The following is a 25,139-nucleotide window of genomic DNA, read 5'->3' on the forward strand; positions in this document are numbered from 1 at the left end:
GTAGCTACCACAACAGGGAGCAGTGGCGGATCCGGGGGGGGGGGATGATCCCCCCACTCCAAACGTCAGTTAATACGAGGGGTGTTCAAGTCAAACCGGGACTTCCTGTCTCCTGAGTGTACAAATGGCTCGCGCTACTTCTTTTTCGTCATTTTCACACGCGACAGGCATCCGCGTTCACCACGTGGTGGTACGAAGTTTGTGCAAAACAGAAGGCACGTGCTGGACAAGATGGCCGACAACGAGGTGAGCGCGCACATCGAACAACGAATTGTCATGAAGTTTCTCGTGAATGAAGGCGTAAAGTCATCTGAAATTCTCACAAGACTTCAGGCTCAGTATGGCCACGATACACTTAGCCGCAGCAAAGCGTTTGAGTGGTGCAAACGGTTCCGAGACGGCCGTACATCAGTGCAGGACGATCCCGGCCGGGGCGGCTAAGAGCCCAGTGTCAGAGCTCCTGAGAACATCCAACTTGTGGAGCGCCTGATCCTCAAGGACCGACGGATAACATGTCTCGAACTGGCTCGAAAGACGGACCTTTCTGTGGGAACGTTGAACACTATCATTCATGAACACTCCAGTTTCGGAAAGTTAGTGCCCGTTGGGTCCCGAGGCAGCCCTCCGTGCTTGACCGGCAGAGAAGACTGGAAATCTCCCAAGAGCTGAGGTATCGTTTCGACACTGAAGGACAGCCGTTCCTTGATCGGATCATCACGTGCGATGAAACGTGGGTGCACCATTTCACTCCTGAGTCTAAACGCGCATCAAAACAGTGGAAGCATCCGGGCTCGCCAGCTCCCAAGAAGTTTCGAAGCACCCCGTCTGCGGGTAATGTAATGGCCACGGTTTTCTGGGACAAGGCTGGCGTTGTTCATGTTGATTTTCTGCCCAGTGGTACCACCATCAGTAGTGCATATTACTGCAGGTTCTCAGGGATGTGCATAAGGCGATGAAGCAAAAGCGGCCGGGCCTCATCACCAAAGGAGTCCTCCTCCTAGAGGACAATGCACGCCCGCATACCGCGCATCTCACGACACGCACTTTACAGGAACTTGGCTGGGAGTTGCTGCCACATCCCCCTTACAGTCCAGACCTCGCCCCCAGCGATTTCCATCTCTTCGGGCCACTGACGGCGTTCCTTAGGGGCCGCCACTTCAGCTGCGACGACGAAGTCAAGAATGCGGTCCGATCATGGCTGCTACGCGCCGGTAAGGATTTTTACGCTGCTGGCATCCAAGCTCTCGTGAAACGCTGGGACAAGTGCACTAGTGCAGCTGGAGATTACGTTGAAAAATGAAACTAATTTCTCGCCAGTAAGTTCATCTTACTTTTGCGAAAAATGAAAAGCCCCGGTTTGACTTGAACACCCCTTGTACATTGAATGTCCTTCTGTCTCCTCCCGCACTACACGCTTCGATAAAGAACCCCCCCCCCCAAACCGAGGGTCTGGATCCGCCCCTGACAGTGAGACTTCCGTTTTCTTCCGTGTGCGTTTTCTTCTATGGCGTGAATGATTTCGTCGGGATAATGTTCTGTTTCTAATTTACAAGAGATTCCTTGTCATTCACAGGTATGAGGATGACAAGAACGACAGGGGCTGCCATCATGGTCGTATTTTTCGCATTTCATACTAGCATCACGAGATGTGTGTGTGTGAGGCTTTGTATGTATTTGTCCTTTCTATGTGTTCCAGCCTCAGAACATCAACTTCTCATGTTCAACAGATGCCGCTTGCGTCGATCCCGTCGTATGAATGTGTGTATGAGTGAGAAAAATGTAAGAGTGAAAGGGGGGGGGTATGAGTGAGAGAGTGGTTGGTTTGTCCCTTCAGATGACGCGCCCTTGGAAGTCGCTGGGGAGGTGTGTTAGCTTAGCTCAATTGGTAGAGCCCTGGACCGGTAATCCAGACGATGTGAGTTCGAGTCCTCCAGCTGGCTAACCTTTTCAGTGACTTCCATCTTTCATCACTAATTTCTTAGGCACTTTGAGGCTTTGTATGTATTTCTCCTTTCTATGTGTTCCAGCCTCAAAACACCAATGTCTCATAGGACAAACATGTGCGTTGGTTCACGAGTTTGCCGCTGCACAAGCAGAAAAGTGCCTGGATCTCCACAGTACGTGTCAAGTAGGTGAAATTGGTAAGGAAACGAATACTTTTCAGCTGTAATGACACCAAGAACGTCCCATGCGCTGCCATCAGTCCAAAACCCGATTTTGATGCAAAAACCAGCCTGAATCACGCACGCTGGGGTAACGTTGGGTAGACGGGCGCTCTGCCTGCTTAGAGTGGCGGCACGTTGCTTGGGGAAGAGGGAAGTGAGAGGAAGGGGAGGGCCGTTAACTTATTTGCTGGTAAGCAGTATGATGTTATAGCTGCCCTTCCCTTACAAAAATATATATGTGCAGTCAATTGAAATTCAATTGACTACAGTCAATCATGGACGGTGAGGGGTCAATCGAGAGTCAATTGAGCAATGATTGACTTTTCACTAAATTTCTATTGGAATTTGGCCGGTGCTTTTTAATTGACCGGCTATTGACCTCAGTAGATTGACTTTTGACTTCCTTTTTGTGGATTTTTCACTGGTTTCCGTGGAAGGCTGTGCTTTCTATTGACCTCAGAAGATTGACTTTTATCGCCTCGCATATGACTTTTCATTGCTGACAGTGTTGGTTTTATTGGTCGGCTATTGCCCATAGCAGGTTGATGTTCGACCTTCTGCCTATGAGAAGGCATTATTTCCATCGTATCACTATACCCCCTCCTGCATCATATAACTGGCAGAACGCATAAAACTAAGAAGGAAGCTTTTATTGAATAAATACACACCAGATGTACATTATTGGTATTTCTTAATCAGCATGTTACTGAGGCTGTTTTTAATGGCACTTGGCGGCACCTGGAACTTGGCGCAGGTGTAGCCTAGAAAGGAATACAGAGACGAAACAATATTATGCCGCTGCAGAAAACTTTGATTAAGTTGTATACTGTACCCTGGGTATTATTGTTCTAAAATCAAAAGAGACAGAAGGAGAATGGGCGCCGTACCAATTACAGCATTCAGTTTGAGGGGGTCCAGGGCCTCCTTTGCCTCCCTTCCAACATGGGCGTTGCTTTTTCGCCCAGTTAAGGACCTGCCCCGCAGCTCATCCTCGCTGAAAACTGTCCTTAATAGGTCTCTGGCAAACCGACGCGGGTTCCCGTTGTGGTGAACTCCGAGGCGCGCTAGCGTGCTGGTCTCCACCAACACACCACCGCCGATGTTGACCTGAACAAAACAAAATAATATATCACCGACTTGTGCGTGTCTTGCCAATTATGTCACGTCAAGGGATCAGCAGAAACACCAATAAGCTACACCCCAAACGTTGCACAAAACTATTGGGTTGGAGGCGACGGCTAAGAACCAGTATACAGTGATGAAGGGAAAACCAATACTTTAGAAACGGGATACAGTAGAGTAAGGACACGAGGGAAAATGAAATAAAAATCAAGAGTGTGCCAACATAAAAAGGCTATTGCAGACCATATAGCTTAGACTGACAAAAAGGCGAAGTACTGACCCATCTGACGTAAGTCACAATATGGCAGAGCAGAATATGGAATAACCTGTGCTAATTACCTGTTCTTCTTGTGGAGCCGCTGGGCATGTTCCCTTTGACAGGAGCTTGCGAAGATCTTTCGCCATACGACCAGCATCTGCAAGGTAATGCAAAATTACTGCAAAAAATATGAAAACGAAAAAAGAAATAGAACCTGTCTAAGTGCCAAGCGCACGACTGTTCTGTTCATCGTGCACGGCGTCTTATGTGCCGTAACCTTCTCGTCTGAAGTTTTGCTAGAACCCACCTAACAAAGAACGAGATTCTGTGAGCTCCTTTTCGAGCTGCCCTATCGCGGCATCTTGCCGCTTCACGCGCTTTTGCAGTCTTTTCAGCTCCCTCCGATGCTCGCAACATTGGGATATCTATGAGGTATCAAACATGACTGAATTAGAATACATACCAGAAATACTGAACTGGCAAGGCGAAACATGGCAGCAATTACTATTCCCCTCATTAGCCATGATGATATGTAATGGCGGTGGCCCTTTGTTGGGAAACTGAGATTGACACGAAGCTTTTTAAGTGAGACTGCTGCATCCGGTTATATCAATCAGTTTGGATCATCCGCAATGCGGCTACCATACACAATGATGGAGTAAAGCAACTTCCTTACCGATTCAACTGAACCCAGCTCCATGTGCTTGTGAACGATGGTGTTCCTTTTCTTTTCCATGGCTTTTTCAGAACCTATGTTACAAATGTAAATTAATCCAGAATAAACGCTGCTATACTTGCAAGAAATCTGTGTGCAATGAAACTTACCCACAGCCACAAAGAACCCTCCATCTTCTTTGCCGTCTTCCCACTGTATTGGTAATGCTTTCCCATGTAGGAGGTCCAGGAATGTCGGATCTGTGGATAGCCTTGCGGCCACACTGCCGTCCTTAATTGCGCGAATAGAGTAGACATCCCATTTTTCTTCTATCGCCCACTTCACCAAAATATGAGACATCCTTAGCACGTATGAAGGGAGTCGTCACTTGAACGGGAATCGGCTGTACTCCCTTATTACAGCGTTAGACAAGTGAATCGAGTAACTGCAATGGCTAAGTACCACGAAGTTGAGATCACGTGGTTCGTCCCCACCGGTGCGACCTACTTTTGCGCCACTGTGGGCAGCAGACAAACCCTTTTGTTGAAGGTCACGGTCGGGGGCCAGAAATGGGGATAGGAGACATCGTGACAAGGACGCTTTACCGTGTAGAAACTAAGTCATACGTCATACCGTGTAGAAAAACTAAGTGCCGTATTGGCGATAAATTTCGGGCGTTGAATATTTATCACTCTATTTCAGGTCCGTTAACGCCCGCACAAAAGTATTTTATATTTGAATAACGCGAGGCTGAGATACGCGAGGAATATTCAAATAAAGCAAATACCTCATTTGTTCACTTCATTTTCACTGGCTCAGGAGAACAAAATTAATCGGAATACCTAAATAAATTCCATACAGTGAGTTATGGCTTCGCCATCTTGAGCCTTACATTTACATATTTTATTTCAATATTTTCGTTATCGGTACAGCCAGGCTTCGATTTCACTAAAATTACGTCATCGCAAAATTTACCACATACATAATGAATTACGGGTGCGCAAAACTATTGAAATATTCCGCATAATGCATAAAGTAGTACAAAAGTATGTCTGCAAACTTATTAGCTACACCCCGTTTGTTCACTTCATTTTCACTAGTTCCGGAGAATAACCTAATTAATCGGAATACCTATAAATAAATTCCATACAGTGAGTTGTGGCTTTGTCATCTTGAGCCTTACATTTACATATTTTATTTCATTATTCTTGTTATCGGCACAGCCAGGCTTCGATTTCACTAAAATTAGCTCATCGCAAAATTTATCACCTATATAATAAATTACGGGTACGGAAAACTATTGAAAAATTTCGCATAATGCATAAGGTAGCATAAAAGCATGTCTGCAAACTGATTAGCTATAGACCGTTTGTTCACTTCATTTTCACTAGTTCCGGAGAATAACCTACATTTAATCAGAATACCTATAAATAAATTCCATACAGTGAGTTGTGGCTTCGTCATCTTGAGCCTTACATTTACATATTTTATTTCAATATTCTTGTTATCGGTACAGCCGGGCTTCGATTTCACTAAAACTACCTCATCGCAAAATTTACCACTTATATAATGAATTACGGGTGCGCAAAACTATTCATATATACCACATAATCTATAAAAGCATGTCTGCAAACTTATTAGCTATTTATCGTCTTGTGGAACTGCGCAATTTTTAGTTTCGGTTTCGTCCCTAAAGAAGTGTGATGTGTGTATTGGTGTGTATAGCCCATCGTGCACAACACATGACGCTGTATGCTTTTATCCCATCCACACTATTTGTTGAGTTACAAAGTTCAGAGGGATAACGCATAGCAAGAAGCTCGTGTATGCTTCTGGTACAATTTGTTTATTATACGAACGTCATCTCTACCGTCATCGCCATCTCTGTTGACATTTTGCTTTGTGTTGTGATGCGCTATTCATTCTTTCTTGTGCAAGCACTGAACGTTCAGTATTAGTGTGAATTTCTCTCGTTTTTTGAGCCATTGGAAGCACTACAGTGGAGATGTAGTCCTCGTGAGTTAGCACATGCAACGGGAACTGTGTGGTGCTCTTCAGCGAATGCCTGGAAGTATCAGAGCAACGTGGGTAGCCGTGCGCTAGGGTAACGAAAGTACTGACTGAACTGAAAGTAGGGTGGATTGACTTAAAGCATGTTGCGAGGCGAGTACGGTCGTTTTCGGTGGGATTCAAGTTGCCCTATGCCGACGCGAAGTCGCCACAGAGCCAGGAAGAGGGCAAGATTTGATTCTTCCAGTTCCGATTCCCCACCTGACGGCGATTTACGGGACACCGAGCTACTTCGTTCTGGAACGAAAATCGTGAATGATGTCGAAACGAACGATTCTGATGTGGATGAAGGGCCTTCTCATGAAGATCGAAATACGCCAGCACAAGCGATGACGAGTAGTTCGGTTATAAGTGAATGTGAAAGTAGCGAAAGCGATGAGGAACAGAGTGATGATACAGCTTCTGAAGGTGAAGCAGGTACACTGTTGCACCCTTCCGCACAAGACCCGACGCAACCAGGAAGTCCGCAACGGCACCTACAAACTGGGACGACTGGTTCAAGTCAAGAGCTGGTAATTAATTTATTTCTTCTTCCTACTGTGCTAGTGTTTTAAGTATCAAGGGGTAGTGTTGCATTTTCTGTTATTGTTAAATCAAATTGTTATTAGGTACTATTGCCTAGTATTAAGAACATAGATTGGTGGAGTGGTTTTCCAATTAATTACTTGCAGCATCATGGGGTTTCTCTGGAACCTTTGCAAACTGCTATTTCCTCATGCATATTACAGTTGTTTCAGGAACTTTACAAGTAATATACATCTTTGTTTCTGATTTCAGAGTGAGAAACTATATCCAGGCTGCAGAATTAGCCGAGCAGAAAGCCTTTTGCTAATAATGGGGCACAGTCTGCGACACCACTCTACGAAAGAGGCAACAGAAAGCCTTCTCAAGGTGATTGAAGCCCACCTACCGGAGGATACAAACTTTCCTGTTTCAAAATACTTATTCTTCAAGGAGTTTTGTGGATCTAGTTGTGCTACATGTCTTCACATGTACTGCCCCTCCTGTCACTCCTACATAGGAGAAATAAATCACGCTACACCTGACTGCTACTGCACAAACTGCGAGACATCACATAGCACAGATACGCTCGTGAAAACTGGCTCATACTTCGTTATGCTCGACATCAAACAGCAGCTGCAACATCTCCTTCAGCGACCAGACTTGAACTTCAAGTTTACAGACCGTAGGATGTCACTTGATGTGAAGGATATCACAGAGAGCAAAGCATACCATACGCTACCATTGGAGGATGGAGACTTGTCACTGACCTGGAACACGGATGGAGTACCAGTGTTCGTATCATCAAAGTTCTCCATTTGGCCACTGCAACTGATGGTGAACGAGTTGCCACAGAGACAACGCTTTGACAACATTATTCTAGGTGGCCTCTGGTTTGGTTCATCAAAGCCTGAGATGAACTGTTTTCTGCGTCCTTTTGAGAAGGAAATGAATATGCTGTCATCTGACGGAATGACTTGGGTGGATGCCAGCGGTAGAGAACATACATGTAGAGTATTTCCTGGTGCCTGCTGTGTGGACACCGTCGCCCGTTGTGCCGTCACGAACACCACACAGTTCAATGGTGCATTTGGATGTGTATGGTGCGAACACGAGGGGATTGTTGTGGAAAAGGGGAGAGGCTCTGCACGCGTGTATCCTCATCAAGCTGCACCTGCAAAGTGTCGAACAGATAAGACGTTCAGGAAATATGCACAAAGAGCCCAGGCGTCTGGCGAACCGTGCCGTGGTGTAAAGGGTCCCAGCGTACTCTTTTTATTGTCCTTCTTCACATTTCCTGTAAGCTTTGTAGTGGACTACATGCATGCTGTTTGTTCAGGTTTTGTAAAGTACACAGCATGCATGTGGTTCAAGCAGAAACAATCATATCCATACAGCTTGGGGGACAGGATAGACGACATAGATGTTCTATTGACAGGGCTTCAGCCAGTCTGGGAGATGTCAAGGCTGCCACGTTCCTTACACCAGCGAGAATACTGGAAGTCCTCAGAGTGGCGCAATTGGCTTCTCTACTACTCACCCATTGTATTGAAGGGAATTTTGAGAAAGAAGTATTTTATGAACTGGCTGAAGTTTGTTAAAGTCATGCATGTTCTTGTGGGGGAGTGTGTACCACTAGACTCACTTAGTATGCTCAAAGAACAAATGTCTTCATTTCTTTTCGAGTACGAACAATTATATGGCCATGAACATATGACGTACAATTCCCACATGCTTACCCACATTGTGGACTGTGTAAAGGAATGGGGTCCCTTGTGGAGCTATTCTGCATACCCTTTCGAGAATCTCAATGGACAGCTTCTAAAGCTCATTAATGGCACAAGGTACATCCAGACACAAATAGTTTTCAAATATTCCCTGTTTTCAAGAATGCCACAGCTTTGGCACGTACACTCTGCATCCCGAACATTGCACGATCCTGTGGCCACACACATGAACACACTTCTGAAGGGGTATAAGCTCAGGGTGAAGTCAGGATCTTTAGATGTCGGCGTAGTATTCCATGGCAAAGCGCTAAGTGCAGATGGGGGTGTGCTGTACAGGAAGATATCTGTTGCAGGTATAACATTTTGTGTAAGCACCTCTGACAAGTCAAAGAGGACGAATTCATATGTTCGATCCTCAGCAGGTGTCTTTGGGCGGATAAAAGCTATATTTGCTGCTAGTATTTGCACGGATTGTGAAACGACAAGTTGCAATTGCCCAAAACCTTTGTTCTTTGATGTTGTCCAACATGAAGCGAAAAGCTCTGTGTTTTGTGGTGCGCATCTGTCACAAATGGACAAGAGTTTTGTGCATGTTGAAGCCACAAATAATATTGTGCGCATTTCAGCAAGTGGAGCAAAGAAGTGTCTTGCGCTTCAGTCCAACGGGAAACTATCTTTGTACGCTGCATCCACACTGCGTGCTTGAGTGTTCATAGAGGTTGTTCTTTCATTTCTTTCATGTGTTAACACAAGTGCTGAGATGCCCACATTCATCATGTGTGAAGAACAAGAACAGGCTATAGTGAACATAGGAAAAGTGTTGCGGTCGTTGCACAGTTGACTGATTCAATGCCACAGAAAATTCTGATTTTGCACTAAGGAGTTGTTTTTTCTACGTTTTTGGTTTCAACATGTGTACATTATTTTGCATTTTTGTTCCTTTAGCTGTTATTATTGACTACTACTACTCATTTTCCATCCATTGGGGTTCTTCCTATTTATCGCACACATTTGGAGTGCAGAATAGTGGTTAATTCATGTAAAAGCCTCTATGAATTAAGACGGGTAGAAATCCAGCGAGCCAGTACTCATTTTGATGATTATTAGTGTATCAGTATTTTCACTGAGTGTAGGGAGGATTACCAGTGCGCATCTATCAGTGCTTCCGGGTAAAATACCGGGAACTCTCAGGAGGAGGGAAATTTGTCCGGTGTCCTTTGCTTAGTTGTAGCTTCAAAAATCTTGCTACATAGAATGGGCCACTTCATTTCACACTGTAAATAACACTGTTACATATATTTTATGCACACATAAGTGACTTTTCCATTGTTCTGTTGCTACCAGACATTTGTGGGTGTGGCACTGCTGCTGTGCTAAATGTATACATTCCATGTCCTTAACAAAACTTTCTGTTCTTTAGCAAACCTTGTTTTCTTGCAAAAAGTGTTTACATCTTTCCATGAAAAATGTTTGACAGTGCAGTCTTCAAAAATATAACCACAATATATTACAGCACACATGCCTTACATGTCATGATGAGTGCACGGTTCTTGTAAAAAATGTGCACATACCATGTCACACGTAACAAAGCTTTGTGTTCTTCAGCAAATCCTGTATGCTTGCAAAAACATTTTGTATCTTTCTATAAAAAAGATGCTTTGTGCTGGGTGATGACAGTGCAGTCTTCAGAACACTATAACTGCAATGTATCACGGCATGGATGCCTTACATGTCATGGTCAGTGCACGGTTATTGCTAGAGATAACTAACATTAAAATATCTGGTTATGCCGTGTTATTGATCATATTACTTTGTCTGCTTGCGTGTCAAGATGGTTTGATTGCTGCTAACAGATTAAGAAGAATTCTTGTCTTCCTTGCATGCTCTATGTCATCTTAGGTTTAATATTCTTTAAACGCTTTCATCCAGCTAATGCTTTTCACTGAAACACGACAGTTCCTATTATATGTCATGTTTGAGAAATTAACACAACGAAAGAGTTGCTAAAAATAGGACATGAAATTGTTGTTCTTTCTCTGCATGAATGAATAGAAATAAAGGTAACTGTGCTGGTAAAGATGAGCCAATGCAACCTAATAGGAAACATTTTGTGTCAAATTAATTGGGTCCCAAATGGAACAGTGTGGAAAAAGAACATAAATATGCATATAAAATTCAATTTACAGTCTACTGACATTTGTCAACAGAAATGCTGTCAAAATATTATCAACCATAAGTCAATTGACTTTAATCGACCACTCTCAATCAGAAGTCAAAGAATACAGAAAGTCAATAGAGTAAATAAAAAATCAATCAATTATACATTAAAAGTCAATTTTCATTTTTATAAGGGATTGAGCGTCGACAATCTTGAAAACGTTCAGCAGAGCTCTTTGGACGCACTTCTGACGGTGCAGGTTGCCACGAGGATAGGCTATCTCCTCAAGCTGGGGTTCAGATGTGCCTGTGGTCTGCACAGCTCGCTGAATCCTGCGTCTTGCATTCGACTGCGTCATTGCGTTGTGGCTGGTTGTTCATTATAACGTGTTCCTCCGTTCCTCACGTGCCCAATCCTCAAAGTGGGATCATCAAGGGCTCGGTGTACGGCGGAGCTTGAAGACGTGGGCGTGTGTAGGCATTGCGGGATCGGATGCGGAGAAGGAGGGAAGTCTCGGACCTGGAGAGGCTACATTGTCCACAGAGTGCTGGTGCAGATCCGTCTCCAGTTTGATTGTCAGGGTGTAGCCTCCACACAGGGGCCTAAATGTTGTAATTCGAGCAACAGAAATTGCTTGGAGGAGCTTTGACTTTCGGCCTGGTTTCCACGGCTGTTTTAGCCAGAGCGTCAGCGTGATCCAATGGTTCGCGAAATAATACTCTTAGAAATCCACTTCTTATGAGAAGGGTTTTATTTGCTGTTCTGTGCACTAACATAACATTACTGAATATGGAAATTATGATGAGTGAGGGCAGTACAGCGCTATATTGTCACATGCAGATTTCAAGCGTTTGCTAGCAGGAGGCTTGTTCAACTGCCCATGCATGGAAGACAGACATTTTGCAACGCAAATGTACGGTTACAGGCAAGTTTGAGAATATCATCGACTGATCCACATCAGTCGGTGCACGTGTCGGATTTCAACAGAAAAACTGCTGGATAGAGGTGTCCGGGTATAGATAGCTCTAACATACAATAATATTTTTTTTATTTTGTAATATGCACAATGTAACATGGAGTCTCCATAAATACTCAAATCAAATCTAAAGTATTCCGCCAACAAATATACTGTCGTCTGTCCAGGAGCATTAAGCCGACTTGTTACTAAATAAGGCCCTTTTTCACACTATGAACCGGTCAATACGAAGCGCTGTCGTCAGCAAGTACTCCGACATTGGAACATGGAACCCAAATTTGGATTATGGGAAGAAAAATGTGTAGATACCGCTTCGACAAACGTGATGTCGTTTTCCCCCTTTGTCGATGAGACTACGCAATCCACTTCCAGTTGGTAAATCCCCATGGAGTCACAAAGCAGTGCGAGAAGAAGAAGCTGTGCGAGGCCTACGTGCTCTGTCAAAGGTACAGGTCTGCACAAAGTCCAATGTAGAGGTACCGCCGTTTCTGAGCGCGAGATGTGTAATACAGTTGTTATGCCTTGAGTACGACAGGAAGCAATCCTGTGTTTAGTACGCTGTCATACAACCAGTGTTGGTGTGTAGTGCTGGTCTAACTGTTGGAAACACATTCTTCATTCGACTCCTTCAAGATGGCCTTCTGGATATTCCTCATAGTCGCTGCATGGCTGTATTGCGTAGTTGTGGCAATAGTATGTATGCTACAATGAACAACAATGTTTGCACAAATATTTTCCCCCGGGGTTCATTATACGTCGGGTCGGCTACTTCATTTGTATGCCCTATGCCCATCATATGCCCTTCATATGCCCACCACACATTGCAGGTTGTGGTTGCAGGCCTCAGTTTTCTGTGAGAGAGGAACCCAGAGCCACTCCTTTGCGCAATGACCTCCGCGTTCAAGAACGATGGACATATAATATTGGGCAAGCAGGCTGTTTGAGCGGAGAAGGCGAACAGCTGCCCGGTACCCGAATATAAACAGGTAAGATAGGAAAAAAGGAAGGCGTCTCAGCGAGCCGCTCAATTCAAGCTTGCCGGTAACCCGAATATGCCATTGAGATGCTGAACTGAACTTGCTGATAACATAGATGAAGCCCACTGTAACGCCCCCATTTGATGACTTCAACTGTAACAACACCTCATGTATTACTGACGATCTCATATGTGACTACCACGACGACTGCGGAGATGGCTCTGACGCGAAGCGCTGCGGCAACTGTCCGTGTGACGACATCAAATGCAACGGTAGCAACAGCTTCCTGAAAGGGAGGGTCTGTATCGAAGACCTTGATCACTCGGTGAAGATAACTACTAATAGGTAATGCATCATTTTATTCTACATTTTACACGTTATATACATAGCCTCATTACAGTGAAGTGCCACAACTAAGAGAACATACATAGACCTGGTACGCGTTACAGCAATAGCAAACGTTTCGAAATACAGTCAGCCCTCGATTTATGAACCTTCGATTTATGAATTCCCTCGTTTTATGAACACTAGCACGAGGAACCGAACTTTTTACATGCATTTTTCCCTCATTTTATGAACCTCGATATTCGAATAATGAACGGAATTTCTGGGAACCAACTATAGGTGCCCAGCGTTTTTGCCCTCAATTTATGGACGGGTCGTTCCGAGGCCAACAAAAACGGGATTATTCGTGGTCTTATGAATGACGCCTGAACAGACAAAACGTTTTCCAGGTATTGCACCCTCGGTTCTTAACCCCTCGAAATCCGAACAAGAAACTGTTTTTTGCAGAAGTGTTCCTGACCTCAATTCATGAATAAGGTGTCCGCTGTCACCCGGAGATTAATAAACGTAGGTTAAAAACCCCAGAGGAAATCCGAGACCAGTTGAGTGCGAATGTGCTGACATCTCCTCTTTCCAAGATTGACACAGCGGAAGGCATGGTCCAAAGCAAAATTAAACTATTTAGTACTGCATAATAAACAGAGTGTGAATGCGCTAACATCTGTGCTTTGTGAGATTGATACAGCAGAAGGCATGGTCGAAAGCAAAATTACACAATATATTGCATTATAAACACAATACCAACTCGGAAATACTGTTCCATTTGCTCGATAGTACTCACTTGACGGAATTTTCGATTTATGAATCCCTCGATTTATGAACGATTTTTCGGGGAACCGAGGGTGTTCATAAATCGAGGGTTGACTGTATAGGCAGGAATTTTTATCTTCGCAGCATGGCCTCGTTTTCCACTCCACTGCATCAAGGAACGTTACCTACGACAGCTTCGCGGATACATGGTTTTCCGCAGTAGTCAAAGAAAGACTTTCCATTCGTAAGCCTATATATATGCCCTATAGTGTATTGACAATGCTTATTCGAAAGCGCATGCTGTTTGGCCTTTTTCTCTGAAACTGCTACGCGGCAAGAAGTTGGATGGAAGAGGAAGTAGAGCTTACACGCGTGTTACTGTAAAAAAAGTACGTGTGTTACTGTAAAGCAGATAAGTCGGTTTGCGATGACTATCAATAAATTTAATTTCAATCACTCAATATATGGTTTTAACAAGTTTCATGTCTCTGTTAAAAGCGATAAAACTCCCGTGCCGGGAAACAAGTCAAAGGACGACACAACACACAAGCACAGACTGACGAACAAGCCGTTCCCGTGCAAGCTTGTTCGTCACTCTATGCTTGTGTATTGTGTCGTCCTTTGACTTGTTTCCCGGCACCGGGGTTTTATCGCTTTCAAAGTATGCTACACCGAACAGCCCAATTTTTAACAATTTTCATGTCTCCTTCACGGGTTAAACAGAAATGAAGGTAGGTCCAGTGCAAGCGGGCCGAGCATCGCATCGGACGTACTATTTTCGTAGTCTTTCCAGGACCGGTTTCTGATTACTCTTTACTGCTGTGGTGCCAGTAGTACAACCAGGCTCCCACAGCTCCCCATAGAGCCCATAGTTGAGATAATTCAGGCAACACTGGACATGCAACCAATGAAAATGAACTATGATGCCCACCATTCGGCCAATCAGGAGTCTCTCAGTTTGGCTAGCCTTTCGGCCCGGTACTGGCTACCATCGGCTTTTACTTTTACTGGTTTCCATGCCCGACGCTCGTTATTCCGTATTCCAGAACAACGAGGCAAATTTTTGACAAAATACACATTTATTTGAAACATCGTACTGATTCAATAGTTGACACAAATATTCACAGTGCGTACAGAGTCCAAATCGTTGCGTTCGTTGACCAAGTTCGAACTCGAAGAACACTCACACACTCTACTCCCAGAAGTGAGCGACGCCCACACGAGTGCATGAGATTTCAGGGTGAGCATCTCTTTTCGTTGGTTGTAGTGCGAAGGTTTCAACGAAGCGGACAATGATTGTCGCACGGACACCGAATCCTGTCTCCGTTGTGACTGTATTTGAAAATGCGACGGCGCTCACAAGTGTTCCTCAGGCGTCAACTCACCACTGCATTCTAGTTCTGAACTCGAGAGACTGTTCGTACGTAGGATACTTGTGTCGGCAAATATCACAACACGCGTCACTCTGACCCACTAACAAATCTGGGACTTTTCTTTGAACAATGCCATCATACGGTGGTGTCAACTGACATCGTCGAGACGCGAGACGCCGCGGCCCGCTACCACTTCTCTCCCTTCTCTTCTCGTAATTGACCGCCAGACAGGCAGCCCGCGAAATAATGCTCTTTTGAAACTTTGCCAACCAATAGCGGAGCGCGCAATGTCCTTCGGCCAATGGGTATCAACTATGATGCCTGACGGAGTAATACCACGTGTTTACGACGTTTTAAATAAACATTTTTTTTAGAGCCACGAAGAGGGGGAGCTATGGCGGCCTGGTACAACCACGAGCATATTGCAGTTTAAAGGGGGATAACACAACCATTCAGGGATTTTGTGTAACTTCTGCCAGTACGAGCGGAGAAATGTAATTTGAGTTACTGTTTACCGCTTTGGTGCCAGCGATACAACCACAAGCATATTGCAGTTTAAAAGGACATTGCACACTGATTTAGGAATCTTGTTTAACTTCCGCCGGAAGCGTAACGAAGCAATGTAATTCGAATTACTCTTCATTGCTACGCTGCCAGTAGTACACCCACTAGCATATTGCAGTTTAAAGGGACATTGCACAACCATTCAGGGATTTTGTGTAACTTCTGCCAGTACAAGCGGAGCAATATAATTTGAGTTACTGTTTACCGCTTTTGTGCCAGTGATACAACCACAAGCATATTGCGGTTTAAAGGGGCATTGCACACTTCATTATTAATTTTGTTTAACTTCCGCTAGAGGCGTAACGGAGCAATGTAATTCGAATTACTCTTTATTGCTGTGGTGCCAGTAGTACAACCACTAGCATATTGTAGTTTAAAGGGGCATTGCACAACCATTCAGGGATTTTGTGTGAGTTTTGCCAGTACGAGCGGAGCAATGTAATTTGAATTACCGTTTACCGCTTTGGTGCGAGCGATACAACCCTATTGAAAAATACTTCAGAAAATCTCATAGAAACATAGCATTCCTTCAGAATTTCTTACAGAAGCGTCTTCGTCTCTCAGAATTTCCCACAAAGGATGCACGTTCGAACACCTATCATCACAGGCACACCAATGTGAAAATATCCTGTGGGATAATTCAGGGTCTGGCCTTGTGATTTCTATGAGAAAACAGCGTGATTCAGAAACAGCGTTTATTCCAACTGCCAGCAAGTTCGTTAGTCTGCTTTGAAACGTTGAAGCGCATGGACGCAGCTACGCATCTCATGCAAATATCGCCAGGAATTCAGGATTTTCGTCGCTTTTGAGGTATATAGCACGTGTGTGTGTGTGGTATATAATCGTCCGTACTACGCATTCTCATTCTTTATGCGTCTTTACCCCTGTTCGCACGTATTCTAAGGAATGGAAGGTAGAATGCAGTGAGATGGTTATAGCAACTGTGCTTTGGGCAAACGGTATGTTACATATTTCTATGCCTATCTCTCACGCACACACATGTTGTTTTAACCGTGCTTTTTACAATGCTGTTTCTTCTAGGTTAAGCTCGGAAGAAGCGGCAGCGAGCGGAAATTAATTGGATTCGTACGTGGTCGTAACCCATTCTCGTCTCGAGAAAGTTGGATGATGCTTTTACGGAAGAAAGCCTACGCGTTCCCAATGTGCGAAACAAAAAGTTGTCATAATCACATGAAGAAATTTCTTGGCCGTCGCATTGGACATTTCAAGTACGTGTACAATGCGTTGGGTCATGCCTTTCTGAACTTATTGGCTGGACCACAAATGTTCTGCAACATTCCTTACAGTGACGGCATGCGACTTACTCTCAATACTTCTCAGCAAGTAAGTATATGGGATCCTTCAATTATCATACGTGGCAGTGCAGCTTTCTTAGGATGTTTCTTGCAGGGTGGCCCATTACACTTTCTCACAGGCTTTCTTGCGGGTGTCGAGGCCTGTAAGAAATCCTGTGAGAAAGCCTCACAGCCACCCTGTAAGAAGCCCTGTAAGAAAGCTGCATTGCCCCTGCCTGTAAGAAATCCTCCCTGGAATCCTACAGGATCCCTGTAAAAAACTCTGAGAGAAATTTTGTAAGATTTAGTCTCATAACCTCATAGAAATTCCTTCAGCAGTCTGAGAGATTTCTTTTGTAAGATTTTCTGAAGTATTTTTCAATAGGGTTAACCACAAGCATATTGCAGTTTAAAGGGGCATTGCACACTGATTTGGGAAATTTGTTTAACTTCAGCTAGAAGCGCAACGGAGTAATGGAATTCGAATTACTTTTTACTGCTGTGGTGCCAGTAGTACAACCACTAGAATATTACAGTTTAAAGGGGCATTTCACAACCATTTTGTGTAACTACTGCCAGTACGAGCGGAGCAATGTAATTTGAGGTACTGTTTCCTCTGTTTCCTGTTGTTAAAGGTAAAGTATTATTACTCATATACTAAAGTATATGAGTAATAATACTTTATAAAATCGCAGTTGGAAGTCCTAGTCCCTATTTAAAATATCTGTCGCTGTTTACACATGGCTTTGTTGTGGAAAGATTTGCTGAAGTTTGCATCTCTGTACTAGCCACGCAGCCTGAAGAAAGTACCTGTCATGGCAAGAGTTACTGAAGGTACTGTACAGAGATTCTGAAAGTAACGAGGTACTACATAAAAAAGGAGGGAAAGCTGACACATCTAAACTTCCAAGAAATCCTGGTGCTTTCACAGGGCTGCTCATGGCTCAGTCCTGGATCAGATCTCCGTAAAAAACTCATTTTCTGAGCCTCAATGACTGATTCCCTTGATCGCCATGACTGTGAAGCACTACTCACTGGTGTGGTGGCAACTGGCAAGTGGGCATGCGTCTGATAGTGCGGCTTGGAATGAAGAGAGCAAGGAACATCTCTGTACGGCCTTATGAAGAAGGATGTCAACATAACCTGTCGAAGCACAGCATTTCATATCACTCTCAGTAAGTACTCTAGAACACTGTTCAGAGAAGCTGCGGCCATGCATGTTCGGAAAACATGCCGAAGTTACCTCAGGTAGTGCTTCCCGAGTGAGAGACAGGCTCAGAGAGCACCTTGTGAGAGGGATAGTGGCAGTGTTCAGTGAAGACACTCCAGGAATTTGGCACGGGTTTGGGGGGTCACACCATTTAGAACATTGGATGGATAGCCGGGTGTGGGAAGCACTGACCTCAGGTGTATGAATTCTTGTTATTTACGACCAGGTATGCATGCTCTAGTAATCTGGCAGAGCCTTAGCGCTCTGACGGGAAATCGCTAATTAATCTGAGTGCTGATAAGTTGATAAGTACATTTTAAAAAATATGGAGAAATTGAATTCTTCAACTCCAAAAAATAAAAATAATATATAAAAAATAGAAAGAATAGAGCGCGTCCTAACACACGGACCCACCAAAACGCAGTCTTAGGGCCACACAAAGCGATAACACGTGCGCAACATCGACGACAGCGCAATAGCAACAGCAAATATACGGTACAGCGGCAACAATCACAACATCACATACCGACAGTGCACAGAACCTAATAAACGGATTCCAAAGAACACTGTGCAATAAAATTCACAAGCGCACTCAGAGCTGCATCCCTCTTGCTCGGGCGCCAGACACCTAACACCTTTGCAATCTGAGTGTCTTTTGTGGAAACAGGTTGTAACTTCCTTTCTACCCACCCTTCGTAGTTGCCCTAGCAAAAGGAAACATCAAATTCGGTTCATGATTGCTTTGAGTGTTTTCAGACTTCTGAAATGAAGCTACCTGGTGCATACGATGTGCCATGTCGACAAGGTCATAACTCATATTGCCTTTACTTTCGAAAATAGCCCTTCAGTGCTTCATGTGACTGCAAGAATGGTATCCCCAAACAATAGGCAATAAGAACTATTTCTGCAATGTAATGAACTTTGTAAAAGAACAACTTTATTTGAATGATGATTAGTGGGGAGCTTCATTCTCAGGGGCACTACGCTAACAAATGCTTGCGGTAATGTGGTTAAATGGAATAATGAGCCTTGTATACAATTTACTTGGCAGTATATATTTAGTTATTTATGATACGTTAAAGCTCTCAATGTGATGTTACATTACGGAGTAATGTAATTATACGGGACCGATCCCCAAAATGCCTTGCTTCACACTAGATTAAAATATAATGCGATTGTAACGTGACAAATGCCGCTTGTTGGCGGTATGTTTGCATGGCGGCGGTTAGTTAAGAGACTGCTTATCCAGTTAATGGCAGCAGGATCAAATTTTAATGAGGCTAGTTTGGCCATCAAGCGAGCATAAAGAACAGTGTCGAAGGACTTTGCAAAATAAAAAAAAATGCATCTATGTGGACCCTGGAATCAAGACACTTTTAAATGTCGTGAACGAATTCCGTACGTAAAACGACGACTTCCACTACAATACGTTCGCCTGTGTACCCTTTTCTAAAGCCATGCTGGAATTTAAAAAGGAAATTGGTAGACTCGAGAGGGTTAACAACGTGGCAGTATAGATGATGCTCCTTTAGTTTGCAGGGGACACTAAAAAGGGAAGCTGGTCAGAAGATTGAAGGAACATCGTTGTCGCCTCTTCTGAAGACAGGAATAGGCCATTTGAAAAAGTTCCAGGGAGTGGCGCGCACCCTGGAAAATGCTGTGCAAAACGACAGCGATTTGCTATCGTCTCCGATCGTCGTCGTCGTCGTACTGGTGTATGCACCATCGCTGTCGTTTTGCACAGCATTTCCCGGCATGCCCTCCCAGGGCGCGCTTTTTCCCTGGAACTTTTGCAAATGGCCTATTAGCTTGAGACCTATGTCCTCGACTCAGACACATAAAAAGCGCTTTTCACACACATTAACGCATCTTCGTTGCAGCACTTTTACTTTCAGTCTCAACAACTTCCGTTTCAGTACTACTTTCAGCGTCTCTCACAGTGAAGGCTTGTGGCGTCTCGGGAGCTGGGCGCCTTTGTAGTCAAATGAGCAGCAACAGGGACTCGCGTGGGACCGTCCGAGGTGCCTGCACGGCATGTGTATGTACATCCGTCATGAGAAGCGTGGAGGTGCTGCGGTCTGCACCATGCACTGCCACAGGGATGGTGCGAGTTTTGCGGCCACTCTCCTGTATCACATGCTGCTATTGGAAAGTAGCGTTTTTGGGTTCGCCCATTGAATACCGTTCATTTGGGTACCGGAAAAAAGGTGTGTCAATGCTGCATAACTATCCGTGAGGTACTGGCACGAGATACCAATGTTTTGAGTGAAACTTTCAGCCTCTATTTCGTGGGATTTGTAGATTTCAGACCCTGTGTTGGCCCCTCTATAGCCCCTGTGTTGTCAAGTGAAACGTTGAATGATATTCACCCCTGGCTATATCTGTATAGGGACATAACAGTACAAGTGCTTGGGCCGGTTGGCGCATCTTAAAAAGCAATTAGAAACCCCCAGTACTGGAATGACCAAAGATGAGAACAGACGCAGACAAATCTCTTGGCTGGAGGAAAGGGAGTCACCTACTTTTTTTTACATGATACATGTGAATAGGGACCGGGCTTGATAGCTTTGTTGGTAGCGTCCTCGCCTTCTAATCCCACGGACACGTGTTCAACCCCGACCGGGGTGGCCAGCTACTGGCAATGTGCGAATTGCTCAGGCACGTCGTCTTCCGCGAGGGACGTTAAATGCAATGGGCCGCCATTTGTCGAGATTTTGGCACACGGTAAAGAACTCTCAGGTACACAAAAATAATCCACAGAGTGACCACGGTGGCGTCATGACCACAGTTGTCTTGCGACATAAAGCCACGAATGATGGTTACGTGTGAATAGGTCGCTCTTTGTTGCAACTCAGTATGATATTCGTATCTCTCTTCCGGTCGTCGACCATCCGATGACGCTGGGGGCTTTTTATTTGTTTTATTTTGCAGGGATGTATCCCCGCAATTGACTAAACGTAGGCTAGGTTCACTGTATTAACCGCATACGCTTGTGCTGTACCATGAGTTAGAAAGCTTTCGTGCCTGTTACTTTGAGGGACATTATCCATGTTGTGAACAACTTTTTTCTGAAACAAAATAGTCGAGCCCTCATCCAAAGTCATTACACTTTTATTTCAGACATTTTCGCACAAGCACCAAATCCCCAGGTCCGTCCCTCTCGGACCCCTTTCGCACAAGCAGTGTTGGTAAGTAAATGCAAGCTATGCGAATTGTTTCACGTGGTCGCGTAAAAAATGCTGTTAAAAAAACTGTATTAAGTACAAAATTGCTGGACCCAGGAACTTCTGCTCCTTCTGTGTCCTTTGTCTCGGCTCAAGATGCGCAACGTAAGAGTACACCAGATACAGCAGGTTTGTATGAGCTTTCGTTTCAATAGACAGCTATTCTCATTTACGGGAATATGCTGGCTTTGTTTCAACGTCAAGTGGAACACCACGTTCAGGGTAGAGCCTTGTGCTTTGCCCTTGTTGCTAACGTTGCAAAGACGTTTGCCATTGCGTTCCATGCATGTGCGCTAGTCTGTGGCAGACCACAGTCAGTGAAACAAAAATGTATTATTCCCCACAGTTTACAATTGATACTGTGTGTTGTTAGTGCAAAGTTCTTCGAGATAAATTCATTTGCAGTTATGTCGCATACACTGCTTGAGAGCTTGTGCACGAGAAACATGCAATATGTGCATTTCACAAGTCATATGTTTACGAAGTGTACGTACAGCGAAGAGCACATATGACATTTGCCGAAACGTACTGGACACCACGCAGCACTTGGTGCTCTTTATTTCAGCATGTTACATGACCTTAAACGCTAGAGGCTTGCTGTCATAACTGTTCCCTCTCTCGTGGTTCTGCAACCAGTGACAGAGCGCACAAAAGTTAGCTGTAAGAATGATTGATGAGATAAGGTCCCTTGGTGGATATCAATATCCCTCTCGCACGCGGAAGGCAATGCTACAGAATTAGCGGAAATAATCTGTAACGTTACTCCAACCTACTTTTTCTTATTTCGTTTTTTTTTTTTTTTTTGCGGTGTACCTTGCTGATGTTGCTCTATATGAAATACATACAATGCTCCATCATCAATGCGCTCGGTACTTTCACTTCCATTTCTCTAATCGCCTATTTCTCAGTAGCTTGTGCATTGGCATTACGTCTACCAAATAAGGTCACAGCTTTGCACTAAGGTCTCGCTTTCGAGGCCACAACAAAATAAACCAGATATATTCTTCATAAATATAGCATAAATATATAAATATAGGTTTCGGAGCGGGCAAGCGTCCCATCCTACAGTTGCCAATACGAGGGTTTCTCGGACTTAGTGCCCCTGACAAGATTCTGTTTATCACTGGAACAATAAAAATGCTGCCATAACTTTCGTGTCATTGCAGTTTGATGTAACTTCTGTATGTCTGCGTGTCAGAAATAGCAAAGTAAAACAAATGAAAGCAGGGAAGTGAGGGAAAGCTTTCTCCTCCATGTGTACTTAAACTGTCCTAAATTGGTCCCTGAGGATGAGCGAGGGACAGCCACGGGGACGTCACCTCATATGCCAAAGTGGCAGTATTATGATACTCTGAGGATCCGATTTTGACATCCCAGGGGTGCCATCCCTGTCCCCATCTGACAAGCTTAGGATAGCCCTGGGATGACAGTGTGTTCTTGGGTCACTAAAATTCAGCAGCAAAGTTGAGGAGCTCCAAAATGCCCAAACGGAAGTAGAGCGTAAAAGGCTTTCAGCCACTTTTGGCTTGAATGGAGATTAAGTGCTCACAAAATTTCAGTACATCTCTCTCACAACCGATATTTTATTTGACCCAATGCAGTGACCATCCACGACCCCTCGAAGCAGACCTCTCTCTCGTCACGTCCGCTAGTGCTGCCTTCGTGCTACTTTTGCATCTCCCTTTCATGTTAGCTGATGACGTGCCTGAAGGTCCACACATGTCGTGCCTAGTGCTACTCGGCTAAATTGTTCAGGTTTGCTCGTCACCATTAATGAGCATTGACTGCGTCAGTGACCTTGAATCGGCCGTTGCACAGCACAATAACCTGTACATTCAGTGCTATGACGCATCTAATTTCATTCCGAAGATTCACATGCTTGTGCACCTGGTAGAGCAAATGAAGCAATTTGGCTCACTCAAACATCATTCCACGATGAGTTGCGAAACTACAAATGCTCTTCCGAAATTCAAAAAGTACGACAACTTCAAGAATATTCCATTCTCGGTAAGCGAGCTCTATCAAGTATACTCGTATGTGAATCATTCGAATGGGTCTGGTGTTCCAAAGAGGAAGTACTGCATCAGAGAAAATATTGAGCAGCACTCTGTTCCTGTTTGTGTTGACGTGAGGTTGGTTTCGGCAGGTATGCCCGCTCAGTTTCTTGGCAGTGAGGTAAACCTTGTGGCTGCCACTTTTGTCGACAACGATCGACATCAAAGCAGGACATGTACTGATTTTGAGTACTCCTTCCTCAGAAATTATGTTTGCAAAAGGAATGCAGATAATATGTAGGGGATAAGAAAAGTACCTTTTTGCTAAGCTACTGATTCAGAAGGCATTGAAGCGCAAAATCAATGCGTTGATTCTGCAATCGACAGATCACGAAGTAGTTGTGTCCACTGACAGGCTTCTTTCCTTCTTTCCCTTGGCCATGTTTTGTGTATCATAAGAGCAATAATGGTGTGATTTGTGTACCACGATGTTTGCATTTTGTGCCCTAACAACCCTTTTGAAAGGTCATTGAAGCTTGCTCCTGACCAAACTTGTGCCCACGAAACAAATTGTGCTCCCATTTTGCATTTATATGTAACGAGCCATGCCCATGACTATGCTACGCTTGCTTTGTAAAAAAAATATTGTAAACTAGTTCAGACCTACGTGTTTCATGTTTGCCTAATTTTTCCGCGTCACTTGCCACAGTTCCAGCTGCCACAGTTTTCGCCGTTGGTTGGGCCACTTCTTGATGGTAAAGAACTTCCCGAGAAAATGGAAAAACTCCTCCAGCTCCAACTCCAAGATGTACTCATTGAGTACTTGGAGTAAGTACATACGGTACTCAAGAACACATTTAAGGCCAGCATAGTGAATTCTCTACGAAGAAATATCCATAACAGTTGGTAAAGCCAAAAGGGGAACCACATTGTTTAATGTACACAAGATATTGGCTCTGCTATTCATGTCCTGCTTGCTCTTTAGGTTGTTATGGTAAGTGTTGCTGGTATTTGCTGCATAGGGTAAGGAAACTGAGACTTGAAGTCTGCATTTGAGAACATCTTAAACTATTACGGGTAACAAATTTGCGTCCAAGAGCAACGCCATTTGCCCAGCTGAGCTATTCGTAATTTTATCGTATCCAGTGACAATGGGCTGATAGTTAATGAAGAGCCTTGGACGCTGCGGGAGCAATACAAGGCGCTGGGGCGATGCTTGCTAAAGTATCCATATACAGGGTGTCCCAGAAAACGTGTCATTGAATTATAATAAAGAAAAACTACACCACCTAGAGTCATGCGGTCAACGGCATTTGATCTTACTAGGTTTTTGCTACCAACTGATGTGAATGTCACGCAACGTAGGTTTAATTATGTAATTTTTTGAGAACTGAACTCGGAAATTTGTCAAGTAAAGGTCACTTTTTTACTCAAAACATTTACTCAAATTTACATTTCGAATTCATTTCAACATTCATACATTTCAAATTCAAATTTCACATTAAATCAAATTAATGACAATTGACAGGGATATTGAGGAGCTATCCCTTCGAAAAAAAAAAAAGGCCGAACATCTACGGAGCTCCCAGAGGATTGCGCGCGACGAATTTTTCAGCGTAATCGTTGTCAGTCCGACGAAAGGAGATTGGAAACCTAGCCCACACCGGCATCGTAGAAAGAGATAACACAGTCATGGCTTATCGCGTCCAGCTTCCGCTGGGATCATACCTTCCCTCTCCCAATCTCAGGGACTGTCACTCTTTCTACTATCACT

At 44.2% G+C, this 25,139-nt stretch overlaps 2 protein-coding genes across 4 annotated transcripts; both read left to right on the forward strand.

Annotated features, from left to right (window-relative positions):
* Nucleotides 1–6,119: 6,119 nt before the first annotated feature.
* Nucleotides 6,120–9,205, forward strand: LOC135371691 (uncharacterized). Its single transcript, XM_064605666.1, has 2 exons — nucleotides 6,120–6,783; nucleotides 7,049–9,205. Exons 1-2 carry the CDS (start codon nucleotides 6,355–6,357, stop codon nucleotides 9,203–9,205), a joined length of 2,586 nt encoding a protein of 861 aa, XP_064461736.1. The 5' UTR covers nucleotides 6,120–6,354.
* A 2,926-nt stretch (nucleotides 9,206–12,131) lies between these two features.
* Nucleotides 12,132–24,157, forward strand: LOC135371746 (low-density lipoprotein receptor-related protein 8-like). Of its 3 annotated transcripts, none has more exons than XM_064605715.1 (5): nucleotides 12,132–12,326; nucleotides 12,461–12,955; nucleotides 21,268–21,335; nucleotides 21,429–21,500; nucleotides 24,075–24,157. In XM_064605715.1, the coding sequence occupies exons 2-5, from the start codon at nucleotides 12,726–12,728 to the stop codon at nucleotides 24,116–24,118; spliced, it is 414 nt and encodes a 137-aa protein (XP_064461785.1). In that variant the 5' UTR covers nucleotides 12,132–12,326; nucleotides 12,461–12,725; the 3' UTR covers nucleotides 24,119–24,157. The 3 variants fall into 3 exon arrangements, 2 of the variants coding, with proteins under 2 accessions (XP_064461785.1, XP_064461784.1); XM_064605714.1 differs by lacking the exon at nucleotides 24,075–24,157 and adding an exon at nucleotides 22,973–23,967; XR_010415711.1 differs by lacking the exons at nucleotides 21,268–21,335; nucleotides 21,429–21,500; nucleotides 24,075–24,157 and adding an exon at nucleotides 13,850–14,216.
* Nucleotides 24,158–25,139: the final 982 nt, after the last annotated feature.

This window comes from Ornithodoros turicata, unplaced genomic scaffold (genome assembly GCF_037126465.1).
Source record: "Ornithodoros turicata isolate Travis unplaced genomic scaffold, ASM3712646v1 Chromosome12, whole genome shotgun sequence".
Classification (NCBI taxonomy): domain Eukaryota; kingdom Metazoa; phylum Arthropoda; class Arachnida; order Ixodida; family Argasidae; genus Ornithodoros; species Ornithodoros turicata.

Bases quoted from the DNA above. Each gene is read 5' to 3' on its own strand.
- LOC135371746 (XM_064605714.1), top strand. From the start codon at position 12,726: ATGAAGCCCACTGTAACGCCCCCATTTGATGACTTCAACTGTAACAAC. The intron at 12,956-21,267 runs GTAATGCATCAT...CTTTTATTTCAG, and splicing joins GTGAAGATAACTACTAATAG to ACATTTTCGCACAAGCACCA. The intron at 21,501-22,972 runs GTTTGTATGAGC...GACCCAATGCAG, and splicing joins GAGTACACCAGATACAGCAG to TGACCATCCACGACCCCTCG.
- LOC135371691 (XM_064605666.1), top strand. From the start codon at position 6,355: ATGTTGCGAGGCGAGTACGGTCGTTTTCGGTGGGATTCAAGTTGCCCT. The intron at 6,784-7,048 runs GTAATTAATTTA...TTCTGATTTCAG, and splicing joins CTGGTTCAAGTCAAGAGCTG to AGTGAGAAACTATATCCAGG.